The sequence below is a fragment of the Stigmatopora nigra genome, chromosome 4 (genome assembly GCF_051989575.1).
Source record: "Stigmatopora nigra isolate UIUO_SnigA chromosome 4, RoL_Snig_1.1, whole genome shotgun sequence".
NCBI classification, from domain to species: Eukaryota; Metazoa; Chordata; class Actinopteri; order Syngnathiformes; family Syngnathidae; genus Stigmatopora; species Stigmatopora nigra.
Window position 1 is genome coordinate 15407131 of NC_135511.1, and position 22700 is coordinate 15429830.

The window sequence follows — 22700 nt, forward strand, 5'->3', positions numbered from 1 at the left end:
TTTGATAACAGCAAAGACATTCATACTGTCCAAACAGGTTTTTGGCAAGAAATTAGTCAACCCAGTATTCAATTGTCGAATAATTCTTTATTCTTTGCATACCTGCCTGTTTCCTCAAATTTAAAAGGTGAATTTAAGAACCCTTAAAAACACCATCCAAAATTTCAAGTTTCACACAATCGTAGCACTGAAAGTCAATTAATACATCGAGAAAATGTTACACAGAAAGGAGAAAGTGCATGAATTATGGTTTACCAACTGTGACGATGATGGGGATTACATTTAATCGGCCTTCTTTATTGCGACAATGTTGATGCCTTCAACTTTAACAACATTCAAAAGCAAAGCGCTAAACTCCAATGTACTTTAAAGAAGAAAAAATAATTCAAAGGCTGACTGCCACTCCAATTAAACACTAACGAATAATCTGATCCAAAATATTAGTAAAACTAATCTTAATTTTCACCAATCGGCATCCAATACTATTTGCAGCAAATTTAAATAAAAAATTAACTGAAAAAGTCTATCATTAGGAAACCAATTCACTTTTTTTTTAACTACTAGAGATGTTGGCAAAGAAGTGAAGCAATTATTTAATACAGATAAACAAACTACCAATTGAGTGTAATTTTTGGACGATAAACCAGCTCTTTGTAATCCATCAAATTTTAGAAACAGATTTTTACAGGCTAATAATGGGGCTGCATGTCTTTTGGTGTAAATATATCTTATTAGAATGTGAAGAACTGAGGCTTATAGTCCAGTATATTTTACAGAATGCATTTTTGAAATGTGATGGGCTAGCTGTGTAGTCCAAAAATTACGATATTTCAGTGCTATTTACTTTGTGTGAACCATGGATGTGCTAAAGAGAAGCTTCTGTTTTTTCTTTTTCTTCTTTCCACCCTTCTCATCTGCAGAGGAAAAGAAATGGGAGGGATTTAGCTCCTTCAAAATAAATCATAATCAGGCATAATTATAGCATAATCATCAGTGTTCCCTCTAAACTGCGCACTACTCTCGTCTTCTCTGCGCAGCAGCAATCATATGGCGTGCAGTAAAAAAAAAAAAAAATTTAAATTACTATTTTTTTTACCTTTCCCCATGATGGCACCGTTTACGCGGCAGCCATTGGCAGTAGCTCTCTCTGTCCACTCTTATGTTTGTCATGTTTTACAGCATGTTTTACATGAAAAATTAAGAGGAAACATTGACATGCACCTGCTTATGGCAGGTGTTATACTGGTGTGCTCATAACGAGCAATGATGTCACACATTGGTACTCAGTGCGCTCAGGGAAGTTGTCTTTCTGCCCAGATCAATAAAAAATTAGAGGGAACATTGATTATCATTCCTTTTTATCAAATTGAGAGATGGCGCACCTGGGACAACGACAGGTTGCGGAGAAACTTCTGGACTATCAAGCTGGAGAAGTGCCTTCTCAAATGCTTGGCTGAAAGAGTTCTGAAAGTTTGGAACCGGAGCTCGTTCTGACCCATCACTCTCTCCGTCGCTGTCAGCGGTTGATGGCGATAACAGTTTATCTGTTTGAAGAACATATCATCATGACTATAAGGAGTCTTTAGAAGTCGCACTGTTCTAAAGCCCCAAAACCGGTTTAGCAGGAAGTGAAATACAACAACAGTACTGTTATTTCACCCTATAAACACACCCATAGGGAGGTAATGTTTCCAAATACAAAATGAGCCGTCACTACAGTGCAGAAATCCCTGAAGTTCTTGAAATGACTCATCACAATGATTAGCAAGTGTTAGTCACTGCTTTTTCGGGACTCACCTGTTTAATGTGAAAGTTTATGGTTAGGTTACACAAATGATATTTTAATACAAATGAGCATGGTATGTAATGTTTAGCGGAATTTAGTTATTTAGATTTAGTTCAATTGCAATTTGCGTACCTGTTTTGGTGGTGGTTTTGGGTCCATCAGCTCTGGCTTTTCCACCTTTCAGCATCTATATGCAATATAACACAATGTAACATTGTAAAATCATGGTTTAAAACTTAGTTATTACAAATCTTTCAGGATTTTTTTTCGACCAATAGGTGCTAACCAACCAAAAGAAATCACTCAAAATAATGATTAATGTCAAATATATTCAATGGTGTTGTATGCATATTTTTTTCCAATTTGTCTTATGATGTAGGTGCATTTTATATGTTACACTATATTATCACAATGTCAATGCGCATGAAAAAAATTGTGATTGGAAATGTTACTTAAATAAGCATTCTAGTTGATCTGTACAACTTATACACACCTGTGCAAATGACATGCAGTGAGAGTCATCTTCCACATTTCCCACAAGAAGAGAGTTTTGCGCATTCAGACATGGAAACATTGTTGCCTCTGGAATCCAGAAAGAAAGAAAAACATAATTAAACATTTGTCATGCTTTAATGTCCCAAAACATCCATCAATCTTGAGACCAACTACTCTATTCCAGAATGATTAACACACTTTGTAAGTGATGCTAAGTTAGGATCTCTTACCAGGAGAAGGACTGCTACTCAGGGGAGAAGGAGGACGCAAGGTAAAATCCGGCTGGGCCAGAGGGCAGCTATTGTCAGGTGGCGACCCAAAAGCCGGGAAATGTTGGAGGTTCTCAAGGCCAATATGCACCTCGGGGTCTAAGAAGGGGAAGAAAAAAAAACAATGGCAAATATAAATAGCTAACAGATCCTGTAGTGAAATGTTCTCAAACTGGCATTTATACTTACATCTACCCTGCTTCTTGTTCTCTTCCATTTCAATCCGCTTCTCCCTGCGCTTTTCGTCTCTGGCTTTCTTCAGTCTCAGGCGTTTCCTTTTCTCCAATTCATCTTCAAGTTGAAAAAGTCATAACATAAACTTCATTTCAGGTGAAACTAAGTTGGTGAAAATGTGATTAAATGACATGGGACATTTTCCCTCACTCACACTCCAAAGAGCACATGTATATCAAATCACATTAACATTTAGAAGAAATCTTGCATTGACACATGCATGAATTGTGCCACCTGGCGTCCAAAAGAGAATACAACTTTAAATGACAATGCATTTTGAAATAAAAAGAACAAACCTGAAAATGTGTCAATGGTTTCTTGGGACAGGATTGGTGGCTGCAAGGACAACTCACAGGTGCTGAATTCACATGTTAGAGGAAGATGAGACAGGTACCGATGTCGACGACGGATGTCCTGTGAAAAAGTTAAAAAACTTAGTTAATTTAATAAGATTTTAAGACCAATGTTAAAAATTCAGCATTTTTTTCCTTAAAAAAATTCTAGAAATGACATCTTTTTTAACCAACATTTCTAGTGACCATGTTATAATAAGACAACAAACAAAATGGCAATTTTTCCTTCAAAGTAAACCACTAATGTTATTCCACTACTTAAACAAGCCTCGTCCAATCTATGCTTTGAATTTAGCTCACCTCAGTGACAGTATGTCCCTCAATCTCCACCACTGTAGCAGTGATAGAGTCTGGACTGGTTTCCAAACTGCCATATTCCCTCAATAGACAACGTATATTGACGGGATGTAAAAACATCTGCTGGCAGTCCTCCGCTAGACATTGCGGGGGGAAAAAAAAAATGGAGATTATAAGATAAACCAGAACATAAATTGCTTACAGACCAAAGTAATGTTTTATATTTGTGCTTGCAATAATGTAAAAAGACAAACACTGAAAATACCAACCTTGATAGAAATAGTAGAAGGGTCCATGCACCTGGCTGGTTTGCGAGTGACCTTGTTCCGCCTCTTTGGGAGCATTTGTTTCATCAGAAACGTGATCTGTTGCCGCCTCCAACTCAGTATCGGGAGGTTCTTCAGGCAGACTTTCCAAAGTAGGTTCAAGGGACACCGCCTCCGGCACTTCAACAATTGTTTCGTGTAACACTTCATCGTCAAAAGCAGATGCGTACTGGAGCATGGGCTAAAAATAAACAAGGTATCAATGGTGATAGGGCTGAAGGGTTATGTAAAAAAGAATGTTTTCCTTCAAGGATACCTTGGCAGAGATCTTAATAGTCAACACTTCATCGACAGGAATAGTTTCCGCGAGAGTCAGAGTGGACAAATCAAAGCGGTTGTCTGAAGCTGGCTGTTGCTTCAACAACATTTCCTCTCGCTCCTGAAAGAGAAAAAAAATGGCTATTAACGATTTTGTTACACCAACAGTAACTTGGCATAGTTTTATTATATCAATCCCGTTATTAACCGTTTCATTATAGTGAAGTGGGCATGACCCTGACAGTATTACAGCCAAATTGTAACCCAGATTTGGGCATTGATAATTGACAATAAAAAAAAAATATATATATATATATAACATACATATACACTTCCACCTGAGAGCATTTGGAATTTTTTTTCCACATCAATCCCCATTTTTTCCCCGTGAAACCTCCCGTCAAAACACAATTCTATGCAAAAAAGTCCAGATTTCCTACCATTTTCAAGTTTTATCCAATATCGATTAACACATGCTACAAAAGAGTTGCCGCATTATATGATTTGCAAGCAAAGCAAACTTTTACCTGCAAGTGGCAAAGTGCACTCTGGATGAAGCAGCCTTGCGCATCTTCTTCCAGGCATAGCTGAGCTTGCAGAATTCCCTTCTCCTCTGCCACCATGCTGAGGACCTGACTGCTGGAGCTCAGCAGCAGCTTGGAATAAGGGCTCAGAGAAGCATCTAAAGGGGAAAAAAACAGCCACTTATTGATTTTTTTTGGCTCACTTCTTATACAGCCAGGAGGTTGATGCAAAATGGTGACTTTAAAGTCAAGAAACATCCCAACTGCAAATATGCTGATGTATTAAAAGGAATCACCTCCAAAACGTGCAGGTTCCTCCACTTTCACCCACTGTGAGCTCGGCATGGCTACCAAACTTCCCTTTTCCCTCCGCATGAGGCGCATGGTGATGATATCGCCGACCACATACTGCCTGGTCTCCATGGCAACCACACTGCAACAAGAATGCTTGTTTATATTTCACAAGTGGCTTGGAAATATTTAATTCAAAACTAAGGATGCCCCTATCAGAAATTGGATCGTATTTTGGGCCCATATGTTTTTTTTTACAGAGGATTGGAATTAGGTAAAAAAAAGGATCATTTTTTTTTTGCCATGGCAGTTAATGGGTATGGTTGATAAAATGCAAAAATAGACAATTTTGACTTAAAACAAACCGTGAAGTCTAAAAATTAAAAGTCCAACAAAACAACTAAAATAACTTGATATATTGCATTGGATGACAAAGTTGATTTAGTTATTCATGTAAGATACATTGAAACAATTTGTTGATAAACTTATTTTGGAGGAAAAAAGGATTTTTGATTTATTTTTTCTTCTGCTCTGTTGAAATGATATAGGACTAATTTTTCGCTAGCTATATTCAAATTGGGTGGACATTGAGATGACAGATTCTCCAAATCAGGCGACTCTGAGTGTTGTGCAAAAATATGTGACAATAATACAATACATAACATCTGAACAATTACCTCTTCAAATCCACCATGTGAACAGCCTCATAGCATATGGGGCACTTGGACCAAGTCTTATCACTTAAAGACAGGTAGTGCAGTATGCATGGCCAACAAAAGATATGTCCACAACGCGTAATGCGTGCTGCCACGGGCGGGTACAGGCAGATGGGACAAGATGGCACCTCATGACTGTAGATGCGCTGTTTGGTAAAAAATAAAGATATTCTTTAAATATTTGTGCTTTAAGCAAAAAAACATTAAAAAAGGGAAAGCACTAACCACTTGCTGCACACAATCCCAGCTGACCAAAGTATCTGGATCAGTGAAGTGCGCCGTGTAGTCCTGGTCATCGGTCACCACGAACTGGCAACTAAAAATAGAATCGTGTTGAGAAAAGACAATCTGGCATCCTCATTGGGCTCTTAAATTAATATTTACTTGGCCTGCAGGAAAAGCTCCTTGTTAAAGGGCTTGTGCTTGTGACCCCATTTATTTCGGCGCCCCCAACAGGAGTAGCCTCCATCTACGGCAGCGCCGTTACCTCCGCGAGGTTCGAAGGTGAAGTTCAACAGATGGTTCAGGTTTATTTTTTTCGGTCCGGAAAACTGAGCCGGGCTAAACTCTGCCCGGCGCGTGTCTGCTACCTGAAAAAAGTAGAAATGAAAATGCAATTTTCAGGTACTTTGGGTATAATTAAGAAGACGTAAACAATATGTTAAGTATGATTGTAAGTATTAACCTCCTCCCGTCGTCCTCCACCTGCAACCCCATATTGCCGTCCTCCACCTCTCTGGGGGGGTCTCTTGTCAAAATTCTTGCTTTTCTGTGGATTGCTACGACGTGTACTGGAGAAATTTTCTGGTTTGGGAAAGGAGGGCTCCCGCTTGCGGCTGTAGCGCTTGGCCCCTCCATTATTTTTACTTTCTGAAACATGAAATGGAACGCTATGAGTTAGAAGAATCCATGAGCGCATAATTTCACCTTGGCACAAAATACTCCATTAGGGAAAACTGGCCATTCATGCATTAAGTTTTCATGCAATTAAGTATTTATGTTGTTGTTTTTTTAATATTTATTAATTAAGAACTCCTGGCAATTAAATGGAAGAATAGGGTATTTTTTTAACTATTAAAGATTTTTAGAAGATTTTAAGAAAATCAGGTGGGAAAATAAGGTATTTTTTTGATATATCGGGACTCAACTCGGGTGCAAAATATGTGATGGGGACAACTCTACAATTTTACTTCATGAGTAAATAATAAATGATTTTAAAACAAAGTACATCGGCGCTTCAGACATGTAAATAATTATTTATGAAAAAAATAATTAAAAAAAAATACGATAATACAATAATAAGGCCGTAACGAAGCATGTGTGACGTATGTGTTACGATGCAGTAAGTACGTCGTTCTAATTTTATCTTGCGGGTCATATGTTTTGACAGCGATGTCAGCCATGTTGGATAGCCTCAAAAAGTCCACTACGACTAGGCCTTAAATTGGATTCATTTCAGCGTAAACGTTTCCCAACTCGATAGCCATTTACAATGTTAAACTCACCTGATTTCGGTTTAGATTCCCCCGGGGTTGGTCCAGAGGAGTTGGAACGCGGTGGAACCTTGGTATTGTTGCTGTTGTTCGGGTTCTTCTCCATGTCTGTTTCCCTGTAGTGAACGAGGCCGAGCTTCGAGCCAAGAGCCGCAGAGCTCTCGAGCATTCAACGAAAAAACAAAAGAATAAAATGGGCTGCAATGAGTACGGGTCAGGCGGCAAAGGCCCTGATTCATATCTCTCAAACACGGAGAACCCATTACGGCGACATCTTCAAACAAAACAACACGGAGAAAAAAACAAGAGACACGATATCGGCGTCTCAAGTTAAAAATGCTAAGCGAAGAGAGGACGAAAGCTCGCCACACGGGGTCAAGACCCCTAAAAAAATGGTGCTCCTTCTCGTTTAGGCCAAAAGCTAGCCAATCCGATTGAATAAATATTTCCCTTTTGCGTGTTTGTTTCTTGTTGATATTTTCGCTCAAAAATAGAAATTTCTATTCGCTTGCACGAATGGCGACGGGTCGCCAGTCAGAATGCTGAGGGACCCGGATGTTTCTCTTCCCGCAGCTGATATGTCGGGCTGAGGCCTTCTGGGGTATCTTGGGTAATGTAGTTCTTAAACAGATCGTCCGACTCGAACTGTTTTGGCTCGTATTACGCATCAAAGGCACGAATGTTCTCATATTTCTTTGTCATTAATTAAAACATTGCCGTACACGGTCTTTGATTGCAGTGCTACTTGAAGTTTTTATGAGAAGGCATCTCCTATGTTACACTTTTGTTTGGTGTTTTTATCTACTCTTTATAGAAAAGGACTGACTGATTTGGAGGAGTGTCATCTTTAACAATCCTGGTTTGGTTATTTAGTAGATGTTTTTTTGTTTATTTTTGTCCTGTGTGTTGCTATTTTTGATTTTTGCTGCAATGCATAGTGAACAGTCAAAACAATTCCAGTATTGCACACAAAACATCATTTTTACAAAATAAAACAGGGTTATTGAAGATTAAACGCTATCATGTTTGTGGTAAAGTTATGTAGTATTGCATATTGTCCTCTAATCAGTAATTCCCTTTCTATAAAGAGCACATAAGTGTAACATAAAAGTGATCTCATAAAAACCTTAATTAGCACTTTTTTAGGCTGTATCTTTGGAAATTGTCATTTACAAAAACACTTTCAGTTGTTTTAGATGGGACAATAGTATCTGCAAATAATTCTCATTTGCTCATCATTTGTATTTTACTGAAATTAATCCGATTTTATTCAATACCAAAAATAAATGTTTCAAATAAATTTCAATAGAGTATTCATTTTATTTCACACCAAAAAATAGTAAAGCATAACATGGTAAAAACTAAAAATTATATACATGATGACCATAAATGGGGGTTAATCACTGTGAACGGGGAGTTTAGAATTCTTCTGCATCATCATCATGTTGATTACCCTGTCGTTTATCCTGTTCATAGGAGCAACTTAGAATAGCCTTGCGAACCTCTCTCCTTTCGGCTACAATTGAGAAAAAGAAACAAAATGTCAATTTTCAAACCGAGGGGTTTGACAATTTTCTATTACAATATTGTAGGTGCAATGAAATATAATCAAGGGTTGAATGTCAACACTTACCTTCATTTTTACAATTTGGCAGCATTCGATGGAGCTGTCGTACGCTGTAACTAATCAAAAACCTCTGGCAAGTTCTGATTGTTCCTTTGGAAATATTCAATTGAGTTATTCTCCAAATGAATTCAAATGTCAACATTTTACTTATTAAATAAAAAAAACTTTTGTCTTACCTCCAATGTGCAAACAGTTCAGAAAACACGGTACGCTCTGGTGATTGGTCTCAATAGAAGTGATAAAAGGCAACGCTGACCATAGTATTTTGTAGTATTTTTTTGGGAAACGTATGACGACAATTCCTGTGAAAGTATTCAGGTATTTCACTGTAAAGAAAACAGAAAAGAAATATTTTACATGGTTTTCATTGGCGAGAAATTAGTTAATAAAGGTTGGAAAAGCTGGTAGATTTCTATACTTTATAAATTAAAAGAAACACGTGTCTAATTCTTAACACACTGAGTAAATTCGGACAATTAAGGTTTGATTTAAGAAAGTTTACCAAAATCCCCGCGGGCTAACATGGCCGATCCATAGTCTCCATGTATGGAGGCCACTGCATTTTTCACTGCGCTGGCGACACCTCCCTCACTCAACACAAATAGGCTTTTTTTGTCCAACACGTTGATTTCACACACCAAATACCTGTCAAATACAACACAATTTCAGAAACCAAGTAATTTATACAACCTGGGACGTGAATAGAAAAACATTATAGCTTGTTTACCTCCACTTAACACGCACCATGCTTGCTCATTTCTTCTTCTACGATCACGAACTTCCGGCAATAACAGCATTGAAGTGTATGAGTATCGCTAGCGCCATATGCAGGACGTTAAAGAAACTGCTGTAAATATTTTGGTTTTATTTGTTTAGGTTTATCCTCGAAAACAATCGATAATATTAGAACCGTTAAGTGCTACTTTAGCGTTCAACATGGGTTTCATGTTGCCTATATAAAGTATTTTATCACCCAGCTAAATATACAACGGGAGGACTCGGACAGGAAAACATTCCTACCCATTCGGTAACCATGACAACGCAAATCTTCCTCGGCCAACCGCAGTCGTACTTTTCCGTCATCCGTACACGCTTTACGCCATCTTGAAATTACAGCCGCAATTTTCTAGGGCGCTCTCCCCCCTCCATAAAAGCGCAACTATTTCCTCCCCTTACCGCCACGGTGCCTAATATGAACGGTTCTCGGAACAAATCGGCACCAACTGTCGGGAAGGGACACACGGACGCAGACGCCGGCACCGAGTCGAACCGCAGGGACCGAAAAGCAGTGGGAGGAGGCATGTTCAAGAAGCTGAAGTCGAGACGCAGTCAAACGGATAAGTGGCCCGTCGTCACGGAAGATGAACTTAGGGCGCTTGGAGGAGATATTTCGCCGGATCATGTCCTCGGACTCCGGGCTGTCACGGAGGGTACGTGAACGGTAGCTTTTTTGTGCTCTAAATGGATACCTAGACGTCAAGCTACCACTATTGTTGGTGGTGGGTGCTAACATGGGGGGCGAATGTCTTGGCCAGTTTTCACAGGTGCACAATGGCAATGTGAGCAAATTTTTGTTACATTTAATTTTAATCGGAAGACAAACTACGTGACGAGATAAAATCTTGACTTTAGAGTGTTCTAATGTTCAATTTTACCCAATTAATGCTTAAGGGTGGTTGTTTTTTTGAATATACAAGTGAATATTACTGTTTGTTGTGGTCTGGTTTATGCTAGCTATTGTAATTTGTGATATTTGCGAGTTTTGAACCGTTTTGGGACAGATTTGTAACAAGAAACTAGTTCAATTAATGAGCTCTAACAAAAAAAAAAGTATGTCTCTAAGGGAGTGTCCTAGTGAGACTACCTGAGACTGTCTGACACCAACTATGAGGTCTGTCACCGGAGCCACAGCTAATGTTTAAAATGCCTCTCATTGTGTTTGCTTTTCCTGCACCAGACAACAATGGCGTTTCTTCCCCCCTCAATCAGAGTGCTTTCTTAAAGAGCCTCATAGGAGGGGGAAAAAAACAGTTGTGCTTGACAGCATGGGTGAAACCTGCCGATCTTGTTGTGCATCATACCCAAATTCTGAGACAAAATAATAATAATAATAATCCTCAAAACTGGTTTCACTAATGAATATATTGTTTGTTTTTAAATTGCAGACTATCTTTGCAAACCTGAGGACAATATCTACAATATCGACTTCACAAGGTTCAAGATCAGAGATCTCGAGACTGGCACAGTTTTGTTTGAGATTGCCAAACCTCCCAACAGTGGTAAATGTGTTAATATATATAAATATATATATTTTTTTGCAATTATATCTGTTGAGGTGAGGGAACCATTCCCATGTTGCAGTTTGGAAAACTGGCTTTTTTTTTAGCATTGAGTTAACTGTCTTTCAAAAGATAATTTTAAAGACAACTCCTTTTTTTTCTTCCAAAATGAGCACTACAAACTATTGGACAGCATATAAATATATGTATTATATATAATTGGGGTTTGCATATTAAATAACAACAGACAGAGACACATTTTAAATAAAATTTCTTCATTATAAACCTTAGGACACATTTATACATGTATTAATATGTTATTACTTATAATAATACTGATTTGCTGATTATTACATTTTTAAATGTATCTTTATAGTGATTAATATTATTGACTAGGTTTGTTTTTGTTAGTGATTAATTTTGATCATTATTACTTGATTTTAAGGACCTATGATTAATTAAACTTGTGCTGATGGTTTAATTGAGAAGTTTTGGTCAACCTTAGTTGTAGTAGCTAATGTTTCAAGAGGGAGGTAAAATTATGGGATGCCTTTTTTTAAATCTCAGACTAGCTGAGATCAGGAGAATAACAAGACCACCATGAATATTTTTTTTGGACTCAACAGAGTATTCAAATGGTTGCATGATTCAATTAGAAGAGTAATTGTGTTTTTTTTGTCACTAAGTGACTATCATTCCTATCTTCATAATTACATTTCCTAACAGTTAAAGTGATTTTGTCTGCTAGGTCCCGTGGAGGCTGAAGACTTGAGTGGTGACGTTGACGTCAGCGCCGGGCGCTTCGTGCGATATCAGTTTACGCCAGCCTTCTTGAAACTACAAACCGTAGGTGCAACGTAAGTACATGCATCACCATTTGGTTTCATTTCCCGTCGACTAAAGTGCAAACTCTTTTTTTGTTTCCTACCATCAGAGTGGAGTTCACCGTCGGCGACCGTCCCATTAACAACTTCCGTATGATCGAGAGGCATTATTTTCAAGGACACCTCCTTAAGAACTTTGACTTTGACTTCGGCTTTTGCATTCCCAACAGTCGTAACACGTGTGAACACATTTATGAGTTTCCACAACTTCCGGATGACCTTAGTAAGTCCCATTTTGTACTAAGACTGACAGTCTTTTGGTCGCCGGTCAAATGATGACAGAGTTTACTGTTGAAAACATCTCTCAAAATTATATTCATGAGAGTTTAATATCTAATTACTGTCTAATATCTAAGTACTGTTTAATATCTAAGTACTGTTTAATATCTAAGTACTGTTTAATATCTAAGTACTGTTTAATATCCAAGTACTGTTTAATATCTAAGTGCTGTTTAATATCCAAGTACTGTTTAATATCTAAGTACTGTTTAATATCCTAGTACTGTTTAATATCCTAGTACTGTATAAATAAGTACTGTTTAATATCTAAGTACTGTTTAACATCTAAGTACTATTTAACATCTAAGTACTGTTTAATATCTAAGTACTGTTTAACATCTAAGTGCTGTTTAATATCTAATTATTGTTTAATATCTAAGTGCTGTTTAATATCTAAATACATTTGACCCGGGACCAAACGTCCGGTCACGCATAATGTTGATCAATACGGACATATTTTTCTAATTTCTTCCTTTTTTTTCCCAGTTCGCCAGATGGTGGCACACCCATATGAGACGAGATCAGACAGTTTCTACTTTGTGGACAACAAGCTCATCATGCACAACAAGGCAGACTATGCCTACAATGGGGGTCAGTAAGACCCTTAAGTGGACTGACTGCCTGCTGTGCATTATACCCAAGAAGGGATTTTTCTACAATTCCTGTTAGTTTAGTTTAGTTTTTTGGTTTTCCTGAGACAGATGGATTCTTATTTTATCTGCAGAATCAACAGCACAGTTCCCCCATCCAAGATTTTGGGTCATTATTAAATATGGAAGGAAAATTTGTCGATAAAGTGTCCCGTTTGCGTCTCTGCTGGAAAGGGACAATCGCAGACCTGAACTGGGACACAATCACTTGGCTTTAGCATAACAGTTTTCCAATGAAATGACTTAAATGCACGTTCTCAAGTGACGATCGCTCCTCTTAAAGAATGAAGAGCCCTGAGTAGAAGTTGTATAGTATTGACAGTGGTGGTTCTTTTTAATCCTCCTTTAAATATTTGTATTTTTTTTGGGTTTCTTTTGCATTTCTGGTGCTGTTGTGTGAAATATTTAATTTACAGCCTTGTAGTAGAAATTAACAGGCACATGAGTTGTGTTCAACCTAGAGAATTTTAGAATTTTAATAGCAAATCTTTCCATGCCTTGAGAGGGTCATGTCATATTTTTTTTAGGCTTAAGACTATATTTTTTTGCAAGATGTTTTTTTTTACTCTTTGAGCCACCCAAATATACACATCAGTTTACTTTGAATGCAATTCTAAATCTTACTCTGGAAATGTTTGCATTGCTTTAAGTTAACAAGCTGATGATGATGATGACAGTGGTGGAAATATTTCCATCAGCATAATGTTTATTTTTTTGTATTTGTTTAAAAAACTTATTGTGCCTTTCATCCCAATATTTGTTGTGAAGAATAATGTGAATTGGCATTCCGATATGTGAAAGGACTAGAAAATACATGCTTTCATCTGTTATTATTGTAGGATTTAAAAAAAAAAAAAAAAAAAGTTTCATGTCGGAAATGTGAAAAAAATTATTTTAAAAAAATGGTAAAAGTCACTCTGATCTGAAAATTGTGCGAGTGGTAAGAATTGTATATCGGAGTAAGAAAATGATCAATTAAGGTGACTGACAGCTGTAGTATTTGCGTTACAAAGTTGTTGTTTTGTTTGTTTTCTTAAACCATTTTTTGTTAAACTCATTAGAATTGCGTAAAAAGACATTGGTGACCAGGTTGATTGACTGGTTAACAACTTTAGTAATGTTGGTGGGAGTAATTTGTCATTTGTATTTTACATAATCACCTGATTGCATTTTGTATGTTATATGTCAATAGTCATGTGAAAATTGAATCAGAAAAAAAGTTCAAATTTGTTTATAAAGTTGCTGATAATGTTGGTTTGCAATTAAGATTCACTCCCTTAAAATGTATTGTAAATAAATCAGAAGCATTTATAATGTCTCCTGTCAGGGTTTTTTAGACCTATTAGTACTATCCACTTGTTTCATAATATACAAAATATTTCTTTATTAATATCTAATTGTCCCCTTGGATTTTGTAACTCTTTTTAGTCTTAAAAGTAGTTTGAAAGCTAACTCTTTGGACTTCGTTAGCACGGATGAGCTGGAGTTCAAGCCAAGCAACTACATTACCCAGAATCCCCAGCTACAAACAGGAACTACTTGAAGGCACGTGTGTTAACATGGCGGCCGTGAATGCCAAGAAGATGCTTCGTACTTCAAAAGATTCCAGCAGTAGTAGTGAAGACGACGAGGAACGGAAAAGATTTGCAGAAGCTGTTTCGGATTCAGGAAAAAGTGGCACTACTGGTAATATTTTGTCTATCTTTTTGAAGACTAATTCGCAGTACTAAAACAACATGATCGACGTACCGCCGTGCTATTACAAATACTACAAAACTCCAGCAATAACTTAAAGATAATGTGAATATTTGTGTTCCATTTGTAATGCAATTATTAACATAGATATTATTAAATACGTGATTATTTCCTTTGTTTTTTTAGCAAACGACACGACCAAACAGTCAAAACGGTAAGTTAATTAAGAAAAATCCCATATTGTAGCATTTTTGCACTTCGTCCTAAGTCGTAACACATTTAAAAACCTACATATTTGTTGGCATGCATCCCTCACCTGTAATTTATTTAATTAGTGTCTGTTCCAAAACTCCATTAGCTTTTCAGCTCAGTTTTTATTATAGTGGTTGTTTTTAATAATGTCATTTAATGTGGTTGACAGTGTTATAGTTGCTGACCATGAACATGATGGCAACGAACTGCAAGTCACTCAGGGCTTTCAAACTCACGTTGCCAAAAAGTTGGGTCATCTTCTTGACAGGTAAACAAGTCTTCTATTTTTTAGTCTGTTTAAATCTGCAAAACATGCCTAAAAAAATAATTCACATTTGATTTAGTTGCTTTACAGAAATCGAGACTGAGTGTAAAACACCACCACAGTGTGAAGATGAAGGTAAACTTCCTTTTCGCCTCAACATTCTTGCATGTTGTCATTTTATTCTTATTTTTTAATCTATTATTCTTTTCTCAGGGTTTCTTTTGTTCTCCACATCAGTACCAGGACAGCCAGAGGAACCTCCACCTGATGTAAAGCGACGTCGACCTATTCCAAGCTCAAGGTTTTTCTATCTATACACTTATGGACTTATTATAAGTCAATTAGATATGTATATATCTAAAATTCAGGAGGAAAAAAAACACTAAAATTACAAATACTCAAAATTCAAGCATATTATAACACAATCATTATATTGTAACAAATCAGACAGAGGCACATACCTGAAATGAATTGTATTTTAACTTAAAATACTTTTTTTAACAAAGACTGAGTATCTTAGACAAAATTTGATAGAAAAAAATCACATTTTTCAGAATGATATGACGAAGGACATTAGAACTTTATTTCATCCCATATTTGGGACATTTCTTGGGCCGCATAAAGACACAAGAAACTTCTAAATGAATGCCATTTTGCTTCTCAATCTAACATTTCACTCTCTTTTGTCCAGTGACAGCGACAGTGAGATGGAATCAAGGCTGAAAGAAGCAGCCGTCTCGTTGAAAGATCTTCTACCTCCATCGTTACCTGTTGCCTCACCAACAACCGAAGCAATTCCCCATTCAGAAGGAGAGGAGAAAAACACATCTGATACCAAAGAAGCCAGTATTGCCAAAAAGAAGAAGAAGAAAAAGAAACGGAAAAAACAAGCAGAAGACATAGAAAGTAAGCATGTGGAGTCCAAAGAATCGCCTTGTCTCAAAACTAATGGCGAGCACCACAAAGTCAAATGGAAAAAGCAAGTGCCCGATTCCGATGAATGAAAATTGAATGAAAAGCCCACTGATTAGATAAAAAAAAACATTGAAAAACACGTAAATTCTTGCCCTTTTAATACTATTGTTCATAGTTTGTCACAAAACATCCACCTTGTGTCTATCATGTGAACACAATTGAAATGAACGTACAATTTCCCCCAGATTTTCCCAAAAGTATGTAAATAAAATACATTTGGTTGGCAAATCTGGTGACTTTTTTGTGCTAACACTTCTTGTTGTCCTTTTTTATTCAGAATTTGCTAATGTTGATTGAAAGCAACATTCCGATAAAGCTCCTTGGTCATGTTGGTGTTGCCTGGCTGAAGCACTACTGGGCAGTAGAGACCAGTTGTGTCGGAATGTAAGAGCTAATGTCTGTTGGTGAGGGCGACAAGAGGTGAGACTGGTTGTTGTCCGTTGTCTGGGATGCAGAATACAGCTCCGAACGCTGGCTCGATACTGTTAAAAAAACAAAAACATGACATTTATTTAACTGGGCTGTAAATAATCACTGTCATACCCCCAAAAAAAAGTTATTTATGGGATTAAATTTGACGAGAGACCAAAAAGGGAAAGCTGGAGCATAAATGGAATGCTGATTAATGGACTTTTGATATATTTTTTTGGCTGAAAAACGATGTAGTGCAAGAATTTAAATACCTAGGAATCAATCTTAATTAGATTGGATTAAAAAAATAATGTTTTCCAAATGATCCACAAGTATAATCCAAAAATTATTAAAAAATATAGATTTTTAGACTTTTGACACTATTAAAGCAAAACTAATTGCAACTAAAATAGCTCAATTTATTGCAGTGGGTGAAAATATTTATTTGCTGTATAAGTTTATTCATGTAAACCAAGATTTGATGTGGGCCAAACCATTTTAGATATAATATTTATATATATATTTAAAATAAATTGACTACAAGAACTGTATTTAAAGCCCTGAATATTCTGTTTTTTTATAGATCTAAAACAATGTTTATTTGAGCTTTTTTATATATTTTTTAGATTTTACAAAATGATTTTTTAACAAAAAACACAAAAAAAGATAAAAAAAAATACAATTATTGATTTAAAAGGGTGAAAATCAGGAAATGTAATATACATCTATACTCTTCATTTTAATTTGTTCCTAAAACAGAAAGTCGGCACTCATAATTTACTTTCCCGGGCCACCCAAATGATGTGGCGGGCCAGATTTGGCCCCCGGGCCGTCAGTTTGACACTATAGATGTTTAGTTAGGCTTTTATTGGTAGTTGTTAGTTGCAGAGGTTTCCCATTACCTGGTACAGGTGTGTGAGGCTGCAGGTGCAGAGAATTTTCCTGTAACGAAGGATCTGTCTGCTCCTCGGGATCTGTCGTTAGAATCTATTCCAAAAAGATAGTGACGTTATTTGAGAAGTTTCTGTTTAAAAAAAAAACGTTTATACGTAGTACTCTACCTGTCTGACAGATGTAAGGCTGGTAAGCGTCCCCAGACTGCTGCTATCAGTAATAACCATAGCCTGCGACAGCAGACCGGACGTGGCGTACTGAGCCGAATCGCTCTTGTTATACACTAAAATTAATAGAAAAATGTAGTTATGCTTTCTGTGAAATTTGCCCAATGGTGTGTAATTGTGCAAACTTACTGTGGCTCGGCAATTGTGCCATGGTTGCCATAAATGGACTGGCACCCATGTGACTTTGGAGCTGTTGTGTCATTGGCTGCTGGCTATGAAGCTGCTGCTGGAAGGAGATTGGCTGCAGAGTAGTGAAGCCACCTCCCATGTTATTTATGACGGGTACTGTTTGAGGTTGTGTGGAAGTTAGCCCTAAGAATGGGAAAAAAATTGAGGTGAAAAACCAAAAGACATACCTATCAATTTATGTTTTCCCGTATTTCATTCATTTTTCTGTAATTGTGTACACCGTGTAATGTTAGAGTTGTTTGGTTTTATGCTTTTTTCACCCTGGTGTCCTGTCTGAGTGATTGCAGATTGGGTTCAGCTGTCGTTTCTCCAGCCCTGGTGTATTCCCACTGATTATTTTTTTGTCGGATTGTCTGATTTTGTTTGTCTATGCCAGATTTCCACGATACCTCGATCCCTGTTCCATATGGCTCGTTCCTCACTTTCGACTGTCTCCCCTTGTTAGGTGATTTGATTTCTAAGTCTTTGTTATTTTCTAAGATCCTGCTTGAATTATTAAAGTTTTGGTATGGGAAAATGTTATAAGTATGGTTTTTTTTTTGTAAAACCGATCTAATCTTCCCCATTTTGGCTCTAATCCGCATTGTCTCGGTAATGTTGTCATGCTTTTAGCATGATATGCACACAGGTGCCAGTCACTTCTGTCTTTTCACTATATAAATATAGCGTGTCAGCAAGCAATGCAGCCAGACAGTCAAGCTCTCAGTGACATCTACGGAATCTTGAAATCAGTGCTTACAAAAGGCGCATCGATTTATTAGGCACTTTGGGGAAAAATTTCGACTTTTACGTGCTCCCTATGTGAGTAAAAATGTGAAGTGTTGCATTTGTATGGTTTATTATCGCTTAATAAGGGGATTGCAATCATTAAAAAGGGGAAAATTTGGCTGATTTCGACAGGTATGAAAAGATGTTCGAAAATTTGGGAAAGTGGATGTTACCGATGAGAAGCGAAGACTCTCCAAGGCTCATGACGCTGGGAAGGGAAGCCATGATCAGACCTTGCGAAGATGCAGACGATGAGGACAAACTGTGAAGTGAGGTCAAAGTGCTTACGGGGGGAAGTGGGCCTCCGCTTGAAATCTAAGAGGAGATGGCGATGTAATCGTTACAGCTGCAAATTAGTCCACACAACGGAGATGGTTTGAATCCTCCTTTTACCAGTTTGGGATGGTGGCTCTCGAGGAGTGTGTGGCTCGGCTCCAGCTGGATGGGACTGGCCACGAGACGCCCCACGTTTTCACCACCTCTGGCTGGGTTCAGGGTGTCACAATGGATTTGATGACTATATTTGGCACCTAGAGTTTTAAGGCAGAGTTATGGATTGAGTGACTTTTGTGTGCTAATGGTGCTAGGCTAGTGGCACAAAAAAAGTTTGATTACTCAGTTCTGGACTGGAGGAGAGGTGGTTGGAAGAAGAAGCAGAATGGCTGGGGAAGGGCCCGTCGAGAGCCAGTTTGTGGCGGAATGCCTCCTCCTTCCGCCGGTTGGCGAACCAGTTGTAGACCCGGACTTCTGTGACCAGGTTTGAGCCCAGGCCAGCAAGCTGGGAAGGGGATACTCCTCTTTGGAGACACTCTGCCCTGAAGGGAATAAAAACATTAATTTTAAATTGGATTAACTGCCTTTTTTTAAATATTTTTTTATCTAAACCGTTATTCTATACAAAACAATTCAGCAGGGGACCCCAACCTTTTCACTAATTCTGGTTGTGACATCACAACCAAACCAAACATTTCTAAGTAAGTTGAACTTCTTCTTGATTGACATAATCTACATACTAAAAATACATTCATTTTCTGAACCGCTCTATCCTTACAAGGTTTGCGGGGGTGCTTGAGCCTATCCCAGCCGACTCCAATCCAGAGGTAAGGCACACCCTGAATCGGTACACCCATTCACACTCACACCATAACTAAGCGACAATTTAGGGTGTACAATCAGCCTTGCATGTTTTTTTTTATTGTGGGAGGAAACTGGAGTACCCAAAGAAAACCCACTCAGTCCTGGGTAGAACATGCAAACTCCACATAGGTGGACCAACTTGGATTTGAACCCAGTACCCTAGATCCGTGAAGCTGACACTAACCACTCAAACACTGGGCTGCCTTAATCATACATTGGTAAATGAATATTTAGCATTATGACACTTTAAATACTGTCATTTTTTATGCATTCTGTATTTATTGAGCATTTGTAACCCCAAATCGATTCCAGATTAATTTCCCTGTTTTTATTTGGTTTTTAGCACCACTATTGAAGATCATATATAAATGGGAGACGCCCACTTAATGCAGTATTGATTATTGATAATTTTTCATAATGATCAGATCAAGTCAAATGTGTCAAATTACCTGTTACACTCCTCCACTAAACCTTCTCTCTCCTCCTTGCTAGGGTTTTTTTGCCGTTCGTATGCGTGGAAAAGGATTTGCAGGGAAGCTGGACCCCATTTGAACCGGTTCCTGCGACCCCTCCTGGTGTCATCACCTGGCTCCTCCATGGACGCCAGGCCATGTTTGGCGTTGGTGAATTCTAGCAGGTAACGAATGGTCAGGTACTTTTAGTTTTGCGCTTTTACCCGGAGACGTGGCGACTTGTTTTGACACTCACGCTGGCTGATTTCACACTGCTTCGTGACGTACCAGCTGTAGAGCGCCGCTCGCTTCTGGTTCTTCATCGGCGTGCCTTTGTTGAGATGTTGCGAGAGATGCGATTGGTTGAGCCCAGTGGACTCTACTACTTCTCGTTGTGGGAGATTGTGTTGCTGCATGTAGCTTTTCACCATTTTTGCTACATGCCATGGGTCTTCTCTGTTAGAATTACATGTAGAAAAGAGAATTAAGACATTTTGGATTAGTTCAAATTGTGTATACAGTATACAGTAATCCCTCGAATATGTGGAATGGGTTTATATATAATGTACGTTATATATGTTATGTACTTTGGAATTTGCTTGATGTTTTTAAAAAGTACTATGTTGAGGCAAGGGGGGTTGAAATATTTTGGTCAAATATGTTCACGGTCAATTTGGATTAAAAAAAAACAAAATTGAATGCTTTTATTGTCATTATACTTAAGTTTAATCAGATTTAAAGCACATTTAAATCAATGACTCATAAGCTTGATAATACACAATTTAATTGTAAAAATACATATATTTTTGAGTATTTTTTAATTGATTTTTCAACATACTTCCTCGCAAATAGCAACAATTTTTACAGAAATTTTCCGGTTATTTTTTGTGACAAAATCTAACTGACACTTTGCTTTTTTTTTTGTCTTTTACTTTCCCTTTTTCCCCATTATGCAAAATTTAGACACAACATATTTGCTTACATAAGAACACCGAGTCTATCACGCAACAGTCGTCGAACGTGATCACTCGGAAAGACGTGTCCAGGCACTTTATTGACCGAGATAAGCTAAAGCACACAAAGGAGCAAAGTCCATCCGCCACAAAAACCAACTCAAACCACACCACTCAAAACCCCTTATATACATTTCATCCTTTAAAAACCCTAGCCAGTCATACACCGACCCATCAAAACCAACAAAAATCCATCATTTACACAATTCCCCCAAAAATACATACAAACTTCCCTTTTCCTAACCCTAAAATAATCCCTATTTTCAAAAAAATCCTAATCAAACCCTAAAAAAATACATTTTTCCTAGCATACATCACATTCAAATACCCATTACCTCACATGTAGTTATGCAAACATGGACTCAGGACCATCCCTCATCCATTAATCTTCACCTACACATACGCGTGCCGTTTATTTATTAAGAAATCCTCGCGGAATAATGATGGGGGTGGGTAATTAGTAACCAGCAAAGGTGGAACCCTCTTTAAATGGGCTTCAGACGCCAGAGCGAGACACACAAGCCGCAGAAGAACAACAACAACACATTAAGGAAGCCATTTCACCTCATTTATTCAACCCACCAAACCCAGAAACGAAGATATTTACCCCAACTCAAACTTTCCGGATATTTTAAAAATACTTACTGCAATAGCCGTTCAACTTCAGCCCGTAATTTAGCCGCTTCTTCCGGTCCGAGCTTCTCCAAATCTCGGAATATCGGCGGCGGGTATTCCATCTCGCCTTCTTCGGAGCTGTCTCCGTCCCCTCGCTCGCCCTTGTCCGTCCCATTGGCTCTTTCTCGTTCTAGTTCTCCCAAAGCGTGGACTAGGACGTCCCTAGAAAGGCCCGATTCCAGGAGAGCCCAAAGGAGTTGCTCCTGGAGGGCCGTTAGACGACCCGACCTCGCCGTGGCGGGTCTGTCCTCGCCGTCCATCGCTCTAATGCCTTACCTTGATGGCGCTTGGTCAACAAAAAGACTTGGCTCTTGTATGCTGGACGGTTACGCCGTCAAATGGACATATTTTTGCGAATATCCTTATTTCTTGACATTGACTTTTTCGTGGGTTGAATCCAGAGTGGTGGCTAGTTTTCTCTCTCCACCTGCTGTTTAGCTTTCAAAGGTCAATTTTCTTTTTTTTTTTTTTTTTTAACCTTCTTCCTCTTCACCGCCTACCCCCCCGCCTTGAACTTTGTCCCGTCTCCCTCATTCCCCCACTGTGAACAAAGTGCACTTTAACAAACAATTTGTACAAAGAAAATTCAATAACAATGCAGCTTATGTCACATTTTTAGGGGAAAATACCATATTTTTGAGCATATACATTGTATTTTTTGCTTAAAAAATGAAGACCGAATCAAAGATACGGCTTATATGCGGATAAATTTGACTTGACATGCACAAAATTGCAAGGTGACAAGAACAAAAGGCCAAAATGCAAGACAATGTGGCTGATTTGGTCATTTATTTCAAAATTGAGAAAAGAAAAACAGATAAATTGCTAAACAAAATTAATTTTGTCGTCTATGAATTAAATTCAAGAAAAAAATTAATCATATCTTGCATAAAATTTGAAAAAACTTGCTTATCTAACCTCGGGAAGACAAACTAGACCGCTACGAACAAACTTCCTGGTTGTACTGCTCACATGACTTCCTTTTT

General features: G+C 37.9%; 5 protein-coding genes across 5 annotated transcripts; 2 read left to right on the forward strand and 3 right to left on the reverse strand.

Annotated features, from left to right (window-relative positions):
- Positions 1-67: 67 nt before the first annotated feature.
- rnf10 (ring finger protein 10) lies at positions 68-7652 on the reverse strand. Its single transcript, XM_077714738.1, has 17 exons — positions 7055-7652; positions 6235-6419; positions 5934-6139; positions 5775-5865; positions 5511-5695; positions 4839-4975; positions 4546-4700; positions 4017-4139; positions 3704-3941; positions 3438-3571; positions 3081-3198; positions 2740-2841; positions 2512-2649; positions 2280-2368; positions 1919-1973; positions 1383-1544; positions 68-914 (listed from the first exon to the last, which is right to left on the reverse strand). Exons 1-17 carry the CDS (start codon positions 7209-7211, stop codon positions 841-843), a joined length of 2349 nt encoding a protein of 782 aa, XP_077570864.1. The 5' UTR covers positions 7212-7652; the 3' UTR covers positions 68-840.
- Positions 7653-8342: 690 nt separating this feature from the next.
- Positions 8343-9654, reverse strand: pop5 (POP5 homolog, ribonuclease P/MRP subunit). The gene is made up of 5 exons (XM_077714740.1): positions 9397-9654; positions 9172-9314; positions 8846-8995; positions 8676-8759; positions 8343-8558 (listed from the first exon to the last, which is right to left on the reverse strand). The coding sequence occupies exons 1-5, from the start codon at positions 9414-9416 to the stop codon at positions 8461-8463; spliced, it is 495 nt and encodes a 164-aa protein (XP_077570866.1). The 5' UTR covers positions 9417-9654; the 3' UTR covers positions 8343-8460.
- An 83-nt stretch (positions 9655-9737) lies between these two features.
- Positions 9738-14069, forward strand: unc119b (unc-119 lipid binding chaperone B). Its single transcript, XM_077714739.1, has 5 exons — positions 9738-10099; positions 10835-10948; positions 11697-11805; positions 11883-12055; positions 12598-14069. The coding sequence occupies exons 1-5, from the start codon at positions 9862-9864 to the stop codon at positions 12708-12710; spliced, it is 747 nt and encodes a 248-aa protein (XP_077570865.1). The 5' UTR covers positions 9738-9861; the 3' UTR covers positions 12711-14069.
- A 189-nt stretch (positions 14070-14258) lies between these two features.
- c4h12orf43 (chromosome 4 C12orf43 homolog) lies at positions 14259-16491 on the forward strand. Its single transcript, XM_077714603.1, has 6 exons — positions 14259-14447; positions 14643-14670; positions 14878-14976; positions 15053-15108; positions 15187-15274; positions 15665-16491. Exons 1-6 carry the CDS (start codon positions 14321-14323, stop codon positions 15975-15977), a joined length of 711 nt encoding a protein of 236 aa, XP_077570729.1. The 5' UTR covers positions 14259-14320; the 3' UTR covers positions 15978-16491.
- On the reverse strand, positions 15533-22154 carry hnf1a (HNF1 homeobox a). The gene is made up of 10 exons (XM_077714599.1): positions 21685-22154; positions 20283-20482; positions 20024-20204; positions 19053-19252; positions 18831-18967; positions 18611-18752; positions 17610-17792; positions 17421-17536; positions 17262-17346; positions 15533-16430 (listed from the first exon to the last, which is right to left on the reverse strand). The coding sequence occupies exons 1-10, from the start codon at positions 21972-21974 to the stop codon at positions 16300-16302; spliced, it is 1665 nt and encodes a 554-aa protein (XP_077570725.1). The 5' UTR covers positions 21975-22154; the 3' UTR covers positions 15533-16299.
- Between the last annotated feature and the right edge of the window lie 546 nt (positions 22155-22700).